The sequence below is a fragment of the Pristiophorus japonicus genome, chromosome 12 (genome assembly GCF_044704955.1).
Source record: "Pristiophorus japonicus isolate sPriJap1 chromosome 12, sPriJap1.hap1, whole genome shotgun sequence".
Classification (NCBI taxonomy): Eukaryota; Metazoa; Chordata; class Chondrichthyes; family Pristiophoridae; genus Pristiophorus; species Pristiophorus japonicus.
The window spans coordinates 107,788,138-107,803,584 of NC_091988.1; the positions used below are offsets into that span (position 1 = coordinate 107,788,138).

At 47.9% G+C, this 15,447-nt stretch overlaps 1 protein-coding gene across 1 annotated transcript in view; it reads left to right on the forward strand.

The window, feature by feature from the left end:
* The window catches only part of LOC139276832 (nuclear receptor subfamily 2 group C member 2-like), a 150,391-nt gene that overhangs the window by 23,434 nt on the left and 111,510 nt on the right, over positions 1–15,447 (forward strand). The window contains exons 4-5 of the mRNA XM_070894831.1: positions 4,272–4,449; positions 9,870–9,991. Coding sequence (XP_070750932.1) covers positions 4,272–4,449; positions 9,870–9,991 — 300 coding nt within the window. The remainder of the gene's footprint in view (positions 1–4,271; positions 4,450–9,869; positions 9,992–15,447) is intronic.

Consider the following 15,447-nt stretch of genomic DNA (forward strand, 5'->3'; position numbering starts at 1 on the left):
CTCATTGGAGTTTAGAAAGAATGAGAGGTGATCTTATTGAAACGTGTGAGATACTGAGGGGGCTCGACAGGATAGATGCAGCGAGGATGTTTCCCCTCATGGGGGAATCTGGAACTAGAGGGGATAGTTTAAAAATAAGGGGCCGCCCATTTAGAACTGAGATGAGAAGAAATTTCTTTGAGGGTGGTGAATCTGTGGAATTCTCTGCCCCAGAGAGCTGTGGAGGCTGGGTCATTGAGTGTATTTAAGGTGGGGATAGACAGATTTTTGAGCAATAAGGGAGTGAAGGGTTATGGGGACCGGGCAGGGAAGTGGAGCGGAGTCCATGATCAGATCAGCCATGATCGTATTAAATGGTGGAGCAGGCTCGAGGGGCCGAATGGCCGACTCCTGCTCCTATTTATGTTCTTATGTTCTACTGCCCTAGTTATTTGATACACCAGGACACTGGTTCCAGCTGGTTCCCAATGGAACAGCTCCCTCTTTCCCCAGCAAAACCCTTGCCTCCCGCACCACGCTCTGAGCCACGCATTTAACTTTCTAATACCAATTGGCGTGTGGCTCAGGTAACAATCCAGAGATTATTACCTTTTGAGCTTCTGCTTTTTAATTTGGAACCCAACTCCTCAAACTCTTTCAGCAGAACCTCCTTCCTAGTTCTGCCTATGTTGTGGTTCCTAAGTGGACCACGACAACTGGATCCTCTCCCTCCCACTCTAAGTTCTCCAGCCGCGAGGAGATATCTTTAACTCTGGCACTGGGCAGAAAACACAACCTCACAACCTTTGGAACTCCCGGCCGTGGCTGCAGAGAACAGTATGCATCCCTCTGACTATACTGTCTCCTACCACCACTACATTCTCTTTCACTCCAGCACCCCCTGGAATGGCCTGCACCATGGTGTCATGGTCAGCCTGCTGATCCATCCTGCAGGCTTTTCCCTCATCCACGGAGGCAGCAAAAACCTTATACCTGTTGGATCAGGACAAAGGCCAAGGCTCCCTCAGCACTGCACCTGGGGTCCCCTTACCTGCCTGAGTTGCAGTCACACCCTCCTGTCCCTGACCAGTAACCAGACCTGTATCATTACCTAACCGAAGGGGTGTGACTACCTCCTGGGTAAAAGTGTCCAGGTAACTCTCCCCCTTTCTGATGCCTTGCAGTGTCTGCATCTCGGACTCCAGCTCAACAAGTCTGAGCTGAAGTTCCTCAATATGCAAGCACTTACTGCAACCGTGATTGTCCGGGACCACAATGCACTCCACAAACTCCCACATGCTGCAGTTGAGGCACACCACTGCCCTGCCATCCCTATATGACCTTGTTTTATTTAATTAAATGTAATTAAATTTGTATTTAAGCAACTTAGTTTACAGTTTAGTTCTTTGACTTCTTAATTGATGTGGATTAAGTAATGAAATTAAATATCTACCTGTAACACAAAGCACTACACAGTGTGGGCAAAAAACAGCAACCCCTTCCCCCTCTTCTCTGAATTCCCACTCTTTCCAAATTCCCAAATAAACCATTCTAAGTCCACCCTGTGCAGACCAGCTGTAATGATAAGGGCCAGGCTGTAAGCATCACCGTTATTACAGGGTAATCCTGACAGTAACTTCTGCTGTCCACAGATGCCCTGTTAAATGTAGAACTCCGGGTGTTGCTTTCAGAGATATCCTGCTCCTCCACAGGGTATGGTTATCCTTACCAACAGAAATCACTGCAGTGAGGTGAACTTGCTGTACGCGCCCACTAAAGACAGCTGAAAATGTTGGGGCTTGTTCATTTAAGAATAAGTAAGTTCGTAACAGTGTAATATGTGATGATTACTGCTGAACAACCTCTCTGGCCTTGAAAATGTAATTTTACAAGTGTGGAGTCTAATTCCATCAGAAGAAAAGGAATATTGTAGATGTTGCTCACACTGATCCCGTGTAGAGGGCACCCCACTGAAAGAGACGCCGGATTGGAGGAAATCTCCCCTGACAAGCTCATGAAATGTCTGGGCAAATGTGCACGAGGTGAACGGAGAAAGCCAATCCTTCGTCGCTCAAAGCAAAATCCGGGTCAATGTAAGCTCCTCACTCAGGGATACCAGTGAACGTCTGTATACAGATACAGTGCATATAACTGGGTGCAATCCTGGGCCTCCTTGGTCATGACTCAGTCCAATCTAACTGAAACAACAGATGCAGCAGCAATCTAGCACTGTTCCCTGCCCTATCCTGTGAGCTGGGTGAGGATGCAGGGAAATAGCCTGGTCTCACCCCACCTACATATGCACCCTGCAGCTCAAGGGTCAGATCCTACAGGTCATGGTGCAGGTGAAGGGTCAGATCTTGCAGGTCATGGTACGGGTGAAGGGTCAGAATCTTAAAATGTTTACTCTAGTTAAGTTTGTAATTTGGAGATCATTGGCGCTCCTCTCCTTCAAAGGCCCTTTACTTGGTCACACATTATGTTTGCTTCTATTGTATTTGACTCCGAGATGAGCTTCTGACCCCATATCCACTCCATCATCAAGACTGCCTACTTCCAACTCCATAGCATCGCCCGTCTCCACCACTCCCTCAGCTCATCAGCTGCTGAAACCCTCACCATGCCTTTGTTACCTCTAGGCTTTGCTATTCCAAAACTCTGCTGACTGGTCTCCCACGTTCTACCCGACGTAAACTTGAGCTCATCCAAAATTCTGCTACCCATGTCCTAACTCATACCAAGTCAAGCTCACCCATCACCCCTCTGCCCATGTCCTAACTCGCACCGAGTCCTGTTCACCCATCACCCCTCTGCCCATGTCCTAACTCGCACCGAGTCCCGCTCACCCATCACCCCTGTGCTCGCTGCCCCATGTTCTAACTCTCACCGAGTCCCGCTCACCCATCACGCCCTGTGCTCACTGCCCTGTGTCCTAACTCGCACCAAGTCCCACTCACCCATCACGCCCTGTGCTCACTGCCCTGTGTCCTAACTCGCACCAAGTCCCGCTCACCCATCACCTCTGTGCTCGTTGACCTACATTGGTTCTCGGTCCGGCAACGTATCGATTTTAAAATTCTCATCCTTGTGTTCAAATCCCTCCATGGCCTCGCTCCCTCCCTATCTCTCGAACCTCCTCTGCGCTCCTTGATTTCTGGTCCCTTGCACATCCATGATTATAACCGCTCCACCATCGGTGGCCGTGCCTTCTGTTGTCTAGGCCCTAAGCTCTGGAACTCCCTCCCTAAACCTCTGCCCCTTACCTCTCTTTCCTCCTTTAAGGCACTCCTTGAAACTTATCTCTTTGACCAACCCTGTCCCTAATATCTCTTTATGTGGCTTAGTGTCGAATTGTGTTCGATAATCGCTCCTGTGATGTGCCTTGGGATGTTTTACTTTAAAGGTGCTATATAGGGTACAGGGTATTGGTAAGGCCGCACCTAGAGTACTGCGTGCAGTTTTGGTCACCTTACTTAAGGAAGGATATACTGGCTTTGGAGGGGGTACAGAGACGATTCACTAGGCTGATTCCGGAGATGAGGGGGTTACCTTATGATGATAGATTGAGTAAACTGGGTCTTTACTCGTTGGAGTTCAGAAGGAAGAGGGGTGATCTTATGTTTCCACTGGTAGGGGAGACTAGAACTAGGGGGCACAGCCTCAAAATATGGGGGAGCCAATTTAAAACCGAGTTGAGAAGGAATTTCTTCTCCCAGAGGGTTGTGAATCTGTGGAATTCTCTGCCCAAGGAAGCAGTTGAGGCTAGCTCATTGAATGTATTCAATTCACAGATAGATAGATTTTAAACCAATAAGGGAATTAAGGGTTACGGGGAGCGGGCGGGTAAGTGGAGCTGAGTCCACGGCCAGATCAGCCATGATCTTGTTGCTTGGAGGAGCAGGCTGGTGGCTGGCTGTGTGCACTTGTCTACGTTTAATGACAGTTAGGCAATGAATTTAACCCAGCTGTGAACGTGGAGAGTCGACAGGTGCGGGACACTTTCTGTGCATTGTCATTTCTTTCACAGTCTGGACCCTGTCTACTGCCAGCTGCATTTCAACTTGGCCCCAAGTATCTGTCAGAGGAGCCCAGCTCTCAGCACCAGCCCTCACCGGGCTGGGAGTCCTGCACCTGCACATGACTTTTTTAAAGCAACACATACTCTGGGTTACCCAATAAGTAGCATAGGGCTTTTAAAGGGCAGCATGTTGCATAGCGAGTCTGTCTCTAGTCGTTGCTGTAATACTACAGTGAGTAGGAGCAAAGCACTAGTGATGTGTTCTTCACTACAGGGCATTCGATACCTTGGCCAAAGCACTGAGCCCTATGGATGGGAGTAGTGTGCCCAGTCTGATGGACGGTTTGGAAGCTATAGGAGGAGCCAATATCCAGTTGATGAGCAGAGACCAATCGATGCCCATAATAGAGGTGGAAGGACCTTTACTGACAGACACCCACGTGACCTTTAAGGTTTGTGAACATGCCGGGGATACTGTTGGTTAAGCGGAGGATTGCAGTAAACGCCACAATCCCTGATCCAACATCGGATCCTGCCCCTCTCACCTCGGACCCATCACAATCAATGCTGTCACTTAGTACTCGGTCTGCACCTATATTTAACCAGTATTCCCGAACTTTGGCTCCAGCTAACGCCAGACGTTGGCCAGGTGTCTGTCCCCTCACTCTACCCTGCTGTCTCTGGGACTTCCCCAGGAGCCTGTGGGGGGGATTCCTGGCCTCATGCTGAGCAGCGGGGTGCCCAGTGAAACATGGCACTCTGGCCTGTGCAAGAGGGGCAGCTGGGGCAGGCTGCAGACAGGGGCAGGTGTTTCAAGGGAAGTTTAAAAGCCCCGTATTTTGGTGCCCATGTATACAAATCACTCAAAATCAGTGCACTGTTTACAGCCATCAAAGTAACTAGGCCGATATTCTCTGGCGTTTAGAAGAATGAGAGGTGATCTCATTGAAACGTATAAAATTCTTACAGGGCTTGACAGGGTAGATGCAGGGAGGATGTTTCCCCAGGCTGGGGAGTCTAGAACCAGGGCTCACAGAATAAGGGTCGGCCATTTAGGGCTGAGATGAGGAGAAATTTCTCACCCATCTGTGTTCAGTTTTCAGGAAAGATATCGGCGTCATAATCCTGCACATGCCCATGTCTGTGTGTCCTGTTTATAAACCCAACAAGCTGAATAATTTTGCATATATTATGTGAATGAATAGAATATCATTTACAGTCAATTCTTATCTATTTTATACTGCTGTTTATAACACACAAAATAACAGTGTGCTGCACTAGCCCTGGCCAAATACACATTTCTCACTCGAGAGCACTAAGCCTAAGCAGTGAGCTCTAACTTGCTGATTTGATTCCCACATACACTTTCTAACTAGACAGGAAGCCAAAGACTTGACCTCTGACCCTCAGCTTCTCCATGCCTGGTGATTAGCCAGTCAAGTTGACATTTAAACCTTTTACAGCCCTTTTAGAGTGAGTTCCTCGAAGATAGCTCCCACTGATCTCACTTCAATGAAACCATTCCAACATATATGTGAATGTTTATAGAATATCTCCAACAAATCTCCATTGTCTCAATGATGTGATATGTGGGAAGCACTACTCTGGACAGAAGATTTGTCTGAGTTCTGATCGACATTCCCGGCAGCTATATGTTGTGAAACTAATACCTTGGCAGCTAAATGTAACTTAATACAACATCCCAAATGCCTCCTCTGTCGAATAGTCAACATCTTGATGCATGACAATGATAAACAGCCTGGGTCAGTAATGGTCTTGGGTCAGTCTGGGATACTCAATTTGGTACAGTAGCCTAGTGATCCTGTGGAATCCAATAGGTATTTGACCGTTTATCAAAGCCCATACTCTGCTGTCTCCCTTTCGATTAATCCTTGGAGCATTGTGGCGTTGCCTCACCGCAGGTCGCCATGTGTGGACTCTGACCAGTGCTTTATTCCACTTCCGGACCAGGGTCAAACAAGGCTGTGTCATCGCACCAACGCTCTTCTCGATCTTCCTTGCTGCAATGCTCCATCTCACCCTCAGCAAGCTCCCCACTGGAGTGGAGCTAAATTACAGGACAAACGGGAATCTGTTCAACCTCTGCAGCCTCCAGGCCAGATCCAAGGTCGTCCCATCCTCCATCATTGAACTACAGTACACGGACAACGCCTGCGTCTGCGCACACTTGGAGGTGGAACTCCAAACCATCGTCAACACTTTCATTGAGGTGTACGAGAGCATGGGCCTTACGCTAAACATCTGTAAGACAAAGGTCCTCCACCAACCTACCCCCATCACACAGCACTGCCTTCTGGTCATCAAAATCCACGATAAGGCCTTGGACAATGTGGACCATTTTCCATACCTTGGGAGCCTACTGTCAACAAGGCAGCATAGACGACGAGGTCTAACAACGCCTTCAGTGTGCCAGTGCAGTCTTCAGTCGCCTGAGGAAGAGAGTGTTTAAAGACCAGGCCCTCAAACCCGGCACCCAGCTCATGGGTAGTGACATCCGTCCTATATGGCTCAGAGACATGGACTATGTACAGTGGGCACCTCAAGGAACCGGAGAAGTACCACCAGTGCTGCCTCCACAAGATCCCGCAAATCCATTGGCAGGATAGGCACACCAATGTCAGTGTTCTCGATCAGGCCAACATCCCCAGCATCGAAGCACTGACCATACTCGATTAGCTTCACTGGACGGGCCACATTGACTCCCAAAGCAAACGCTCTACTCGGAGCTCCTATACGGCAAGTGAGCCAAAGGTGGGCAGAGGAAACGCTTCAAGGACGTCCTCAAAGCCTCGTTGAAAAAATGCAACATCCCCACCGACACCTGGGAGTCCCTGGCCAAAGACCCCTCAAAGCAGAGGAAAGGCATCCGAGAGGACGCTGAGCACCTCGAGTCTCATCACCGAGAGCATGCAGAAATCAAGCGCAGGCAGCGGAAAGAGCGTGTGGCAAACCAGTCCCACCCACCCCTTCCTTCAACCTGTGACAGAGACTGTGCAGTCATCTGAGAACTCGTATTTAGTGTGGAAGCAAGTCATCCTCGACTCCGAAGGACTGGCTATGATGATGATTTTTATAGCTTTATATATGCGAGAGAGGTCATCAAAGAGAGAGAGAAAGAGAGCGAGAGAGAGAGAGATCGTCAAAGAGAGGGACTGTCAAAGAGAAAGAGAGAGGGATAGAGACCGACCAACAGAGAGACGGACAGAGAGAGAGAGACTGAGAGAAAGAGATCATTGGAAGAGAGAGGGACTGTTCTAGAGAGAGAGATTGAGAGATCTCATCGGAGAGAGAGAGAGTACTGTGCAGATGGTGGGAGTCTCACAGAATGTTACAGCACACAAGGCAGCCTGCTCTTTGGCCGAGCTGTCCAATTAGTCCCCCTCCCCCTGCTCTTTCCCCATAACCCAGTATTTTTTTTCCCTTTCCAGTATTTATCCAATTTCCGTTTGAAAGTTACTATTGAATCTGCTCCCACCGCCCTTTCAGGCAGCGCGTTCCCGATCACAACAACTCACTGCGTAAAAAATATCTATTTCCTCATGTTGCCTCTGGTTCCTTTGCCAATCACCGTCGATCTGTGTGCTCTGGTCACCGACCCTTCTGTCGCGGGATACAGCTTCTCACAATTGTGAACACCTCCAGCAAATCTCCTCTTACTGTTCTCTGCTGTAAGGAGAACAAGTCCGGCTTCTCCTGTCTCTCCACACAACTCGAGCCCCTCATCCCTGGAACCATTCCAGTAAATCTCTTCTGTTCCCTCTCCAAGGACTTAACATTCTTCCCAAAATGTGTTGCCCAGAATTGGACACACCGCCAGCTGAGGCCAGCCAGTGATTTCTCAAGGTCCAGCATAACCTCCTTGCTTTTAAAATCTTTTCCTCTATCAATAAAGCCCAGGATCCCAAATGCATTTTAAACAGCCTTTTCAACTAGTCCTCCCAGCTTCAAATATGTGTACATAGACCTCCGGTCTCTGTTCCTGCACCCGTAAAAATGGTATCATTTTGTTCATATTGTCTCTCCTCATTCTTCCTACCAAAATGTAATCACTTCACACTCTGCGTTAAATTCCACCCACCATGTGTCTGTCTATTTCACTAGTCTGCCTACATCCTCCTGAAGTCTGTTACCACTCTCCTCGCTCTTTACTACATTTCCGAGTTTTGTATCATCCAAAAACTTTGAAACGATGCCGTGTTCCCAAGTCCAGGTCATTAATATATTAATCAGAAAGATCAGTGGTCCCAACACCGGCCCCTGGGGAACACCACTGTACACCTCCCTCCAGTCTGAACAGCAACATTCACCACGACTCTCGGCTCTCTGTCCCTGAGCCAATGTCACATCCATGCTGTCACTGTCCCTTTCATCCCAAAGGCTTTAATTTTCTTAACAAATCTCAAGATTCACGAGCAGGAGAGCAATGACACTGGACCTGACAGAGTATCTCGTGCAGACCATAGGAAGCTTCTGATCATAGAGGGCATCACCGCTGTCCTCAGTCCCGTCCTGACATCAGCTATCCAACAACCCTACCTAACCATAGTGCAAATTAACACATGTAAAGAACATCTCAATACTACGGACAGCGGCTCGCATGTCATTTCATTCCAATTTCAATCCATAAATCCACAGCAATGTTTGCATAACGTTAATTTACACAGTGACCCGAGGGGGGAGGGGTAACCCCAGACACACACATGTTAATTTACACAGTGACCCGGGAGGGGGGGGAGGGTAACCCCAGACACACACATGTTAATTTACACAGTGACCCGAGGGGAGGGGGGGGGGGGAGGGTAACCCCAGACACACATGTTAATTTACACAGTGACCCGAGGGGAGGGTGGGGGGGTAACCCCAGACACACACATGTTAATTTACACAGTGACCCGAGGGGAGGGTGGGGGGGTAACCCCAGACACACACATGTTAATTTACACAGTGACCCGAGGGGGGGGGGGGGTAACCCCAGGCACACACATGTTAATTTACACAGTGACCCGGGGGGGGGAGGGGAGGGGGAGAGGGGGTAACCTCAGACACACACATGTTAATTTACACAGTGACCCGAGGGGGAGAGGGGGTAACCCCAGGCACACACATGTTAATTTACACAGTGACCCGAGGGGGGGGAGGGGGTAACCCCAGGCACACACATGTTAATTTACACAGTGACCGGGGGAGGGGGAGGGGGAGAGGGGGTAACCCCAGACACACACATGTTAATTTACACAGTGACCCGGGGGGGGGAGGGGAGGGGGAGAGGGGATAACCTCAGACACACACATGTTAATTTACACAGTGACCCGAGGGGGGGGAGGGGGTAAACCCAGACACACACATGTTAATTTACACAGTGACCCGAGGGGGGGGAGGGGGTAAACCCAGACACACACATGTTAATTTACACAGTGACCAGGGGAGGGGGAGGGGGAGAGGGGGTAACCTCAGACACACACATGTTAATTTACACAGTGACCCTGGGGGGTACCCCAGACACGCACGGTCTGAGCCGCCAGGCCTTTTTAACAGTGTAAAAAAAACTGGTCCAAAATGAAGTGTGAAAGAGAGATGCGTGTGTAAAACCTGAATGTAAAGGCAGCATCAACCGGCCTGACTCTCTCTCTCGGCATGCAGCCCAACTGTTGCCGTAATCATGGGGATATGCAGCTCGTGTGGGAGATTAACATCAGCGCCGACCTGTCGGGCTGTGTTGTAAATAGCAACCTATGTAACGCAGTAGTGTATAATGAAATCATGTGTAACATCCGAATGTGAGTGTTCAGTAATGTTTGCAGTTGTAAGGTTGCAGGGATATGATGAATTGTTTGTACGGTTTCTCTAACAGCTCACCATGCCCAGCCCGATGCCCGAGTACCTGAATGTACATTACATCTGTGAATCTGCCTCTAGACTGCTTTTCCTCTCCATGCACTGGGCCAGATCCATCCCAGCATTCCAGGCCCTAGGGTAAGCCCTGCAATTCACTCACTCCTCACACCAAACACAACGGTTCGCAGCTGCACCTTGATCCAAACTCTTCCACACAGGGCACTGGGGGAGGGGTTACTGAGTGACAGTGTGAGGGAGCTGGATTAACATCAGTACAGATACAGTCAGTAACACAGGGTGCTGGGGGAGAGGGGTTACTGAGTGACAGTGTGAGGGAGCTGGATTAACATCAGTAGAGATACAGTCAGTAACACAGGGTGCTGGGGGAGAGGGGTTATTGAGTGACAGTGTGAGGGAGCTGGATTAACATCAGTACAGATACAGTCAGTAACACAGGGCACTGGGGGAGAGGGGTTACTGAGTGACAGTGTGAGGGAGCTGGATTAACATCAGTACAGATACAGTCAGTAACACAGGGCACTGGGGGAGAGGGGTTACTGCGTGACAGTGTAAGGGAGCTGGATTAACATCAGTACAGACACGGTCAGTAACACAGGGCACTGGGGGAGAGGGGTTACTGACTGACAGTGTGAGGGAGCTGGATTAACATCAGTACAGATACAGTCAGTAACACAGGGCACTGGGGGAGAGGGGTTACTGCGTGACAGTGTGAGGGAGCTGGATTAACATCAGTACAGACACGGTCAGTAACACAGGGCGCTGGGGGAGAGGGGTTACTGAGTGACAGTAGGAGTAAATGGGTACTTTTCAGAATGGCAGGCAGTGACTAGTGGGGTACCGCAAGGTTCTGTGCTGGGGCCCCAGCTGTTTACACTGTATATTAATGATTTAGACGAGAGGATTAAATGTGGTATCTCCAAATTTACGGATGACATTAAGCTGGGTGGCAGTGTGAGCTGCGAGGAGGATGCTATGAGCCTGCAGAACGACTTGGATAGGTTAGGTGAGTGGGCAAATGCATGGCAGATGAAGTATAATGTGGATAAATGTGAGGTTATCCACTTTGGTGGTAAAAACAGAGAGACAGACTATTATCTGAATGGTGACAGATTAGGAAAAGGGGAGGTGCAACGAGACCTGGGTGTCATGGTACATCAGTCATTGAAGGTTGGCATGCAGATACAGCAGGTGGTTAAGAAAGCAAATGGCATGTTGGCCTTCATAGCGAGGGGATTTGAGTACAGGGGCAGGGAGGTGTTACTACAGTTGTACAGGGCCTTGGTGAGGCCACACCTGGAGTATTGTGTACAGTTTTGGTCTCCTAACTTGAGGAAGGTCATTCTTGCTATTGAGGGAGTGCAGTGAAGGTTTACCAGACTGATTCCCGGGATGGCGGGACTGACAAATCAAGGAAGACTGGATCAACTGGGCTTGTATTCACTGGAGTTCAGAAGAATGAGAGGGGATCTCATAGAAACGTTTAAAATTCTGACGGGTTTAGACGCAGGAAGAATGTTCCCAATGTTGGAGAAGTCCAGAACCAGGGGTCACAGTCTAAGGATAAGGGACCGAGATGAGGAGAAACTTCTCTACCACAGAAAGTTGTTGAGGCTAATTCACGAAATACATTCAAAAAGGAGTTAGATGTCATCCTTACTACTAGGGGGATCAAGGGGTATGGCGAGAAAGCAGGAATGGGGTACTGAAGTTGCATGTTCAGCCATGAACTCATTGAATGGTGGTGCAGGCTCGAAGGGCCGAATGGCCTACCCCTGCACCTATTTTCTATGTTTCTAGGTTTCTAGTACAGATACAGTCAGTAACACAGGGCACTGGGGGAGAGGGGTTACTGAGTGACAGTGTGAGGGAGCTGGATTAACATCAGTACAGATACAGCCAGTAACACAGGGTGTGGGGGGAGAGGGGTTACTGAGTGACAGTGTGAGGGAGCTGGATTAACATCAGTACAGATACAGCCAGTAACACAGGGTGTGGGGGGAGAGGGGTTACTGAGTGACAGTGTGAGGGAGCTGGATTAACATCAGTACAGATACAGCCAGTAACACATGGTGTGGGGGAGAGGGGTTACTGAGTGACAGTGTGAGGGAGCTGTCAGTAACACAGTATATCTTGTGTGTTTGTTCCAATTTGGGCCCTGATACTGTCAATCTCATTAAATGTCAGGAGCTCTATACTTTCTGAACATTGTTAACTCAAATATATTAGCAGTCTGAGAGCATTGACCAAAGTATAAACCCCAGCTTTAGTTTGAACCCAGTGTGTCACTGTTTGGGACTATTACCTCCATGTCTGAGATGGGGATTTGTTTAATTGATGTGACGATTTCGGTGTAAGGTCAGACTGATTGTACAAAGAGTAAATTGACAGAAATGTGCTGCAGCTGGTTCCTGGGTTGAAGACCAGATGTCCAGCCATTACTGACACCAATCTGTTCACTGTTGCATGTTATGTGAGCTCTGTCACAATGTTGCTGATAAATGCTTGCTGCCAGCTCCCTGGTGCCATTTCGATAGAATGGGTTTGGTTCATTTTGCCTACAGCGAGACTTGGCGAAAAAGATATTTAGCACTGGCATCGATTGGTGGGTTGACGGAGCGATCCTTGGCATCCAGAAGTGGGCGAGTGGCCAGAGGACATCCTTATTTTCTCCCTCCCTCTGAACAGGCACCTGGGTATAAGGGGAGAGTTGGCTAAGGTAGATTGGGAAAAGGTATGCCGGTAGACAAGCAATGGCTAGCATTTAAAGAACTAATACATAATTTACAACAAACATGCATTCCTTTAAGGCACAAAAAACCCCACAGGGAAAGTGCTCCAAATGTGGCTAACCAGAGAAGTTAAATATAGTATTCGATCAAAGGAAGAGGCTTATAATGTTGCCAAAAAGAGCAGTAACCCTGAAGATTGGGAGGATTTTAGAATTTAGCAAAGGAGGACCAAGAAATTGTTAAAGAAAGGGAAAATAGAATATGAGAGTAAACTAGGTATGTAAAAAGGAAAAGATTAGCGAAAGTAAATGTGGGTCCCTTACAGGCGGAGACAGGAGAAATTATAATGAGGAATAAGGAAATGGCAGAAAAATTAAACAAATACTATTTCTTCACGGAAGAAGACACGAAAAACCTCCTGGAAATTTTGGAGAACCAAGGGTCTAGCGAGAATGAGGAACTGGAAGAAATTAGTATTAGTAAAAAAATAATACTGGAGAAATTAATGGGGCTGAAAGCCAATAAATCCTGGACCTGATGGCCTACATCCTAGAGTTTTGAAAGAGGTGGCTATAGAGATAGTGGATGCATTGGTTGTCTTCTTCCAAAATTCCATAGATTCTAGAACAATTCCCACGGATTGAGAGAGAGGAACTACATAGACCAGTTAGCCTGACACCAGTTGTAGGAAAAATGCTAGAATCTATTATTAACGACGTAACAGGGCACTTCGAAAATAATAATAGGATTGGGCAGAGTCAACACTGATTTATGAAAGGGAAATCATGTTGGACAAATCTGTTAAAGCTTTTGAGGTTGTAACTAGTAGAATAGATAGGGTGGAACCAATGGATGTGGTGTATTTGGTTTTCAAAAGGCATTCGATAAGGTGCCACACAAGAGATTACTGAACAACATTAGGGCTCATGGGATTGGGAGTAATATACTAGCATGGATTGAGAATTGGTTAACGGACAGAAAACAGAGAGTAGGAATAAACGGGCCATTTTCGTGTTGGCAGGTTGTAACTAGCGGGGTACCACAAGGATCGGTGCTGGGACCCCAGCTATTCACAATCTGTATCAATGATTGGGATGAGGGAACCAAATGTAATATATCCAAGTTTGCTGATGATACAAAGCTAGGTGGGAATGTAAGTTGTGAGGAGGATGCAAAGAGGCTTCAAGGGGATACAGACAGGCTAAGTGAGTGGGCAAGAACACGGCAAATGGAATATAATGTGGAGAAATGTGAAGTTATCCACTTTGGTAGGAAAAATAGAAAAGCAGAGTATTTTTTAAATGGTGAGAGATTGGAAAATGTTGTTGTTCAGAGGGACCTGGGTGTCCTTGTACACCAATCACTGAAAGTTAACATGCAGGTACAGCAAGCAATCAGGAAAGCAAATGGTATGTTGGCCTTTATTACAGGAAGATTTGAGTATAAGAGTAAAGACGTCTTACTGCAATTATATAGGGCCCTGGTGAGACCGCACCTGGAGTATTGTGTACAGTGTTGGTCTCCTTACCTAAGGAAGGTTATACTTGCCATAGAGGGAGTGTAACGAAGGTTCACCAGACTGATTCCTGGGGATGGGGGATTGTCCTATGAGGAGAGATTGAGTAGACTAGGCCTATATTCTCTAGAGTTTAGAAAAATAAGAGGTGATCTCATTGAAACATACAACATTCTTACAGGGCTTGACAGGGTAGATGCAGGGAGGGTGTTTCCCCGGGCTGTGGAGTCTAGAACCAGGGGTCACAGTCTCAGAATAAGGGGTTGGCCATTTAAGACTGAGATGAGGAGAAATTTCTTCACTCAGAGGGTGGTGAATCTCTGGAATTCTCTGCCCCAGAGAGCTGTGGAGGCTCAGTCTTTGAGTATATTCAAGAGATCGATAGATTTTTGGATATTAAGGAAATCAAGGGATATGGGGACAGTGCAGGAGAGTAGAGGTGAGGTCGAAGATCAGCCATGATCTTATCGAGGGGCCAAATGGCCGACACCTGCTCCTAATTCCTATGTTCTTATGAGACAGTGGGTGTCTCTAGGCAATCAGGGAGTTTGAGGGACTCTAGGCCGAGGTATGAACATACAAAGCCTGAAATAGAGGAGGTTAGGGGCTAATGAGTTCACACACAGTGACTGTCTGAGTGCATTTAGCCTACAACAGGGGCAGGAGCTGACGGTTTGTTCAGTTTGTTGGAGCAGTGGTAGAGAATCACTTGAATTACACCAGAGAGTTGTGTTGTGTTCATATTTTTCATGTAAAATAAACCAGTTTGTTTGTTAGAATCAGCCTGGTGTCATGGGAATGGTTTTCAGTGGGACTGCTGTAGGAGCAGGCGGGTGCATATGCCAAGTTGTACTATCCAGTGCCCACAGCTAGTCCCGCTGTTGTTCAGTCGACATTAGACTGTAAACGCAATGTACTGGTCACTCTCGAAGTTGGCTGACGGGAGTGAGCAATAACTCTGAGCCTGTAGGATATCTCCCGGACACCCGCCCATTTGTCGCAATAACCTATTCTGAAAAGACAATTTCCAAATCTCTTTTTGTTCATAAAAACCTGACTGGTAGCCTTTCCCTGACACTGAGAGCTCTGTATGTCTAATAGAGCACAGTATGAAAAGATCTGATCAGATTAGGTGGGATCATTGTGGTGGAGTGGTTTATAGAGGGCAGAGCATGTCAGGCTGGGGATATGTGTGGGTCAGCGAGGGGTCTTTCCTATCTTCAGGGCTTGGCCTGTGAACCAGGGTGTCATGTCACCCAGCTGTTACAGAACCTGCCCCACACATTCAACCCCTGAAGACCACCAACCCATCGCTCCCGCACAGGGTC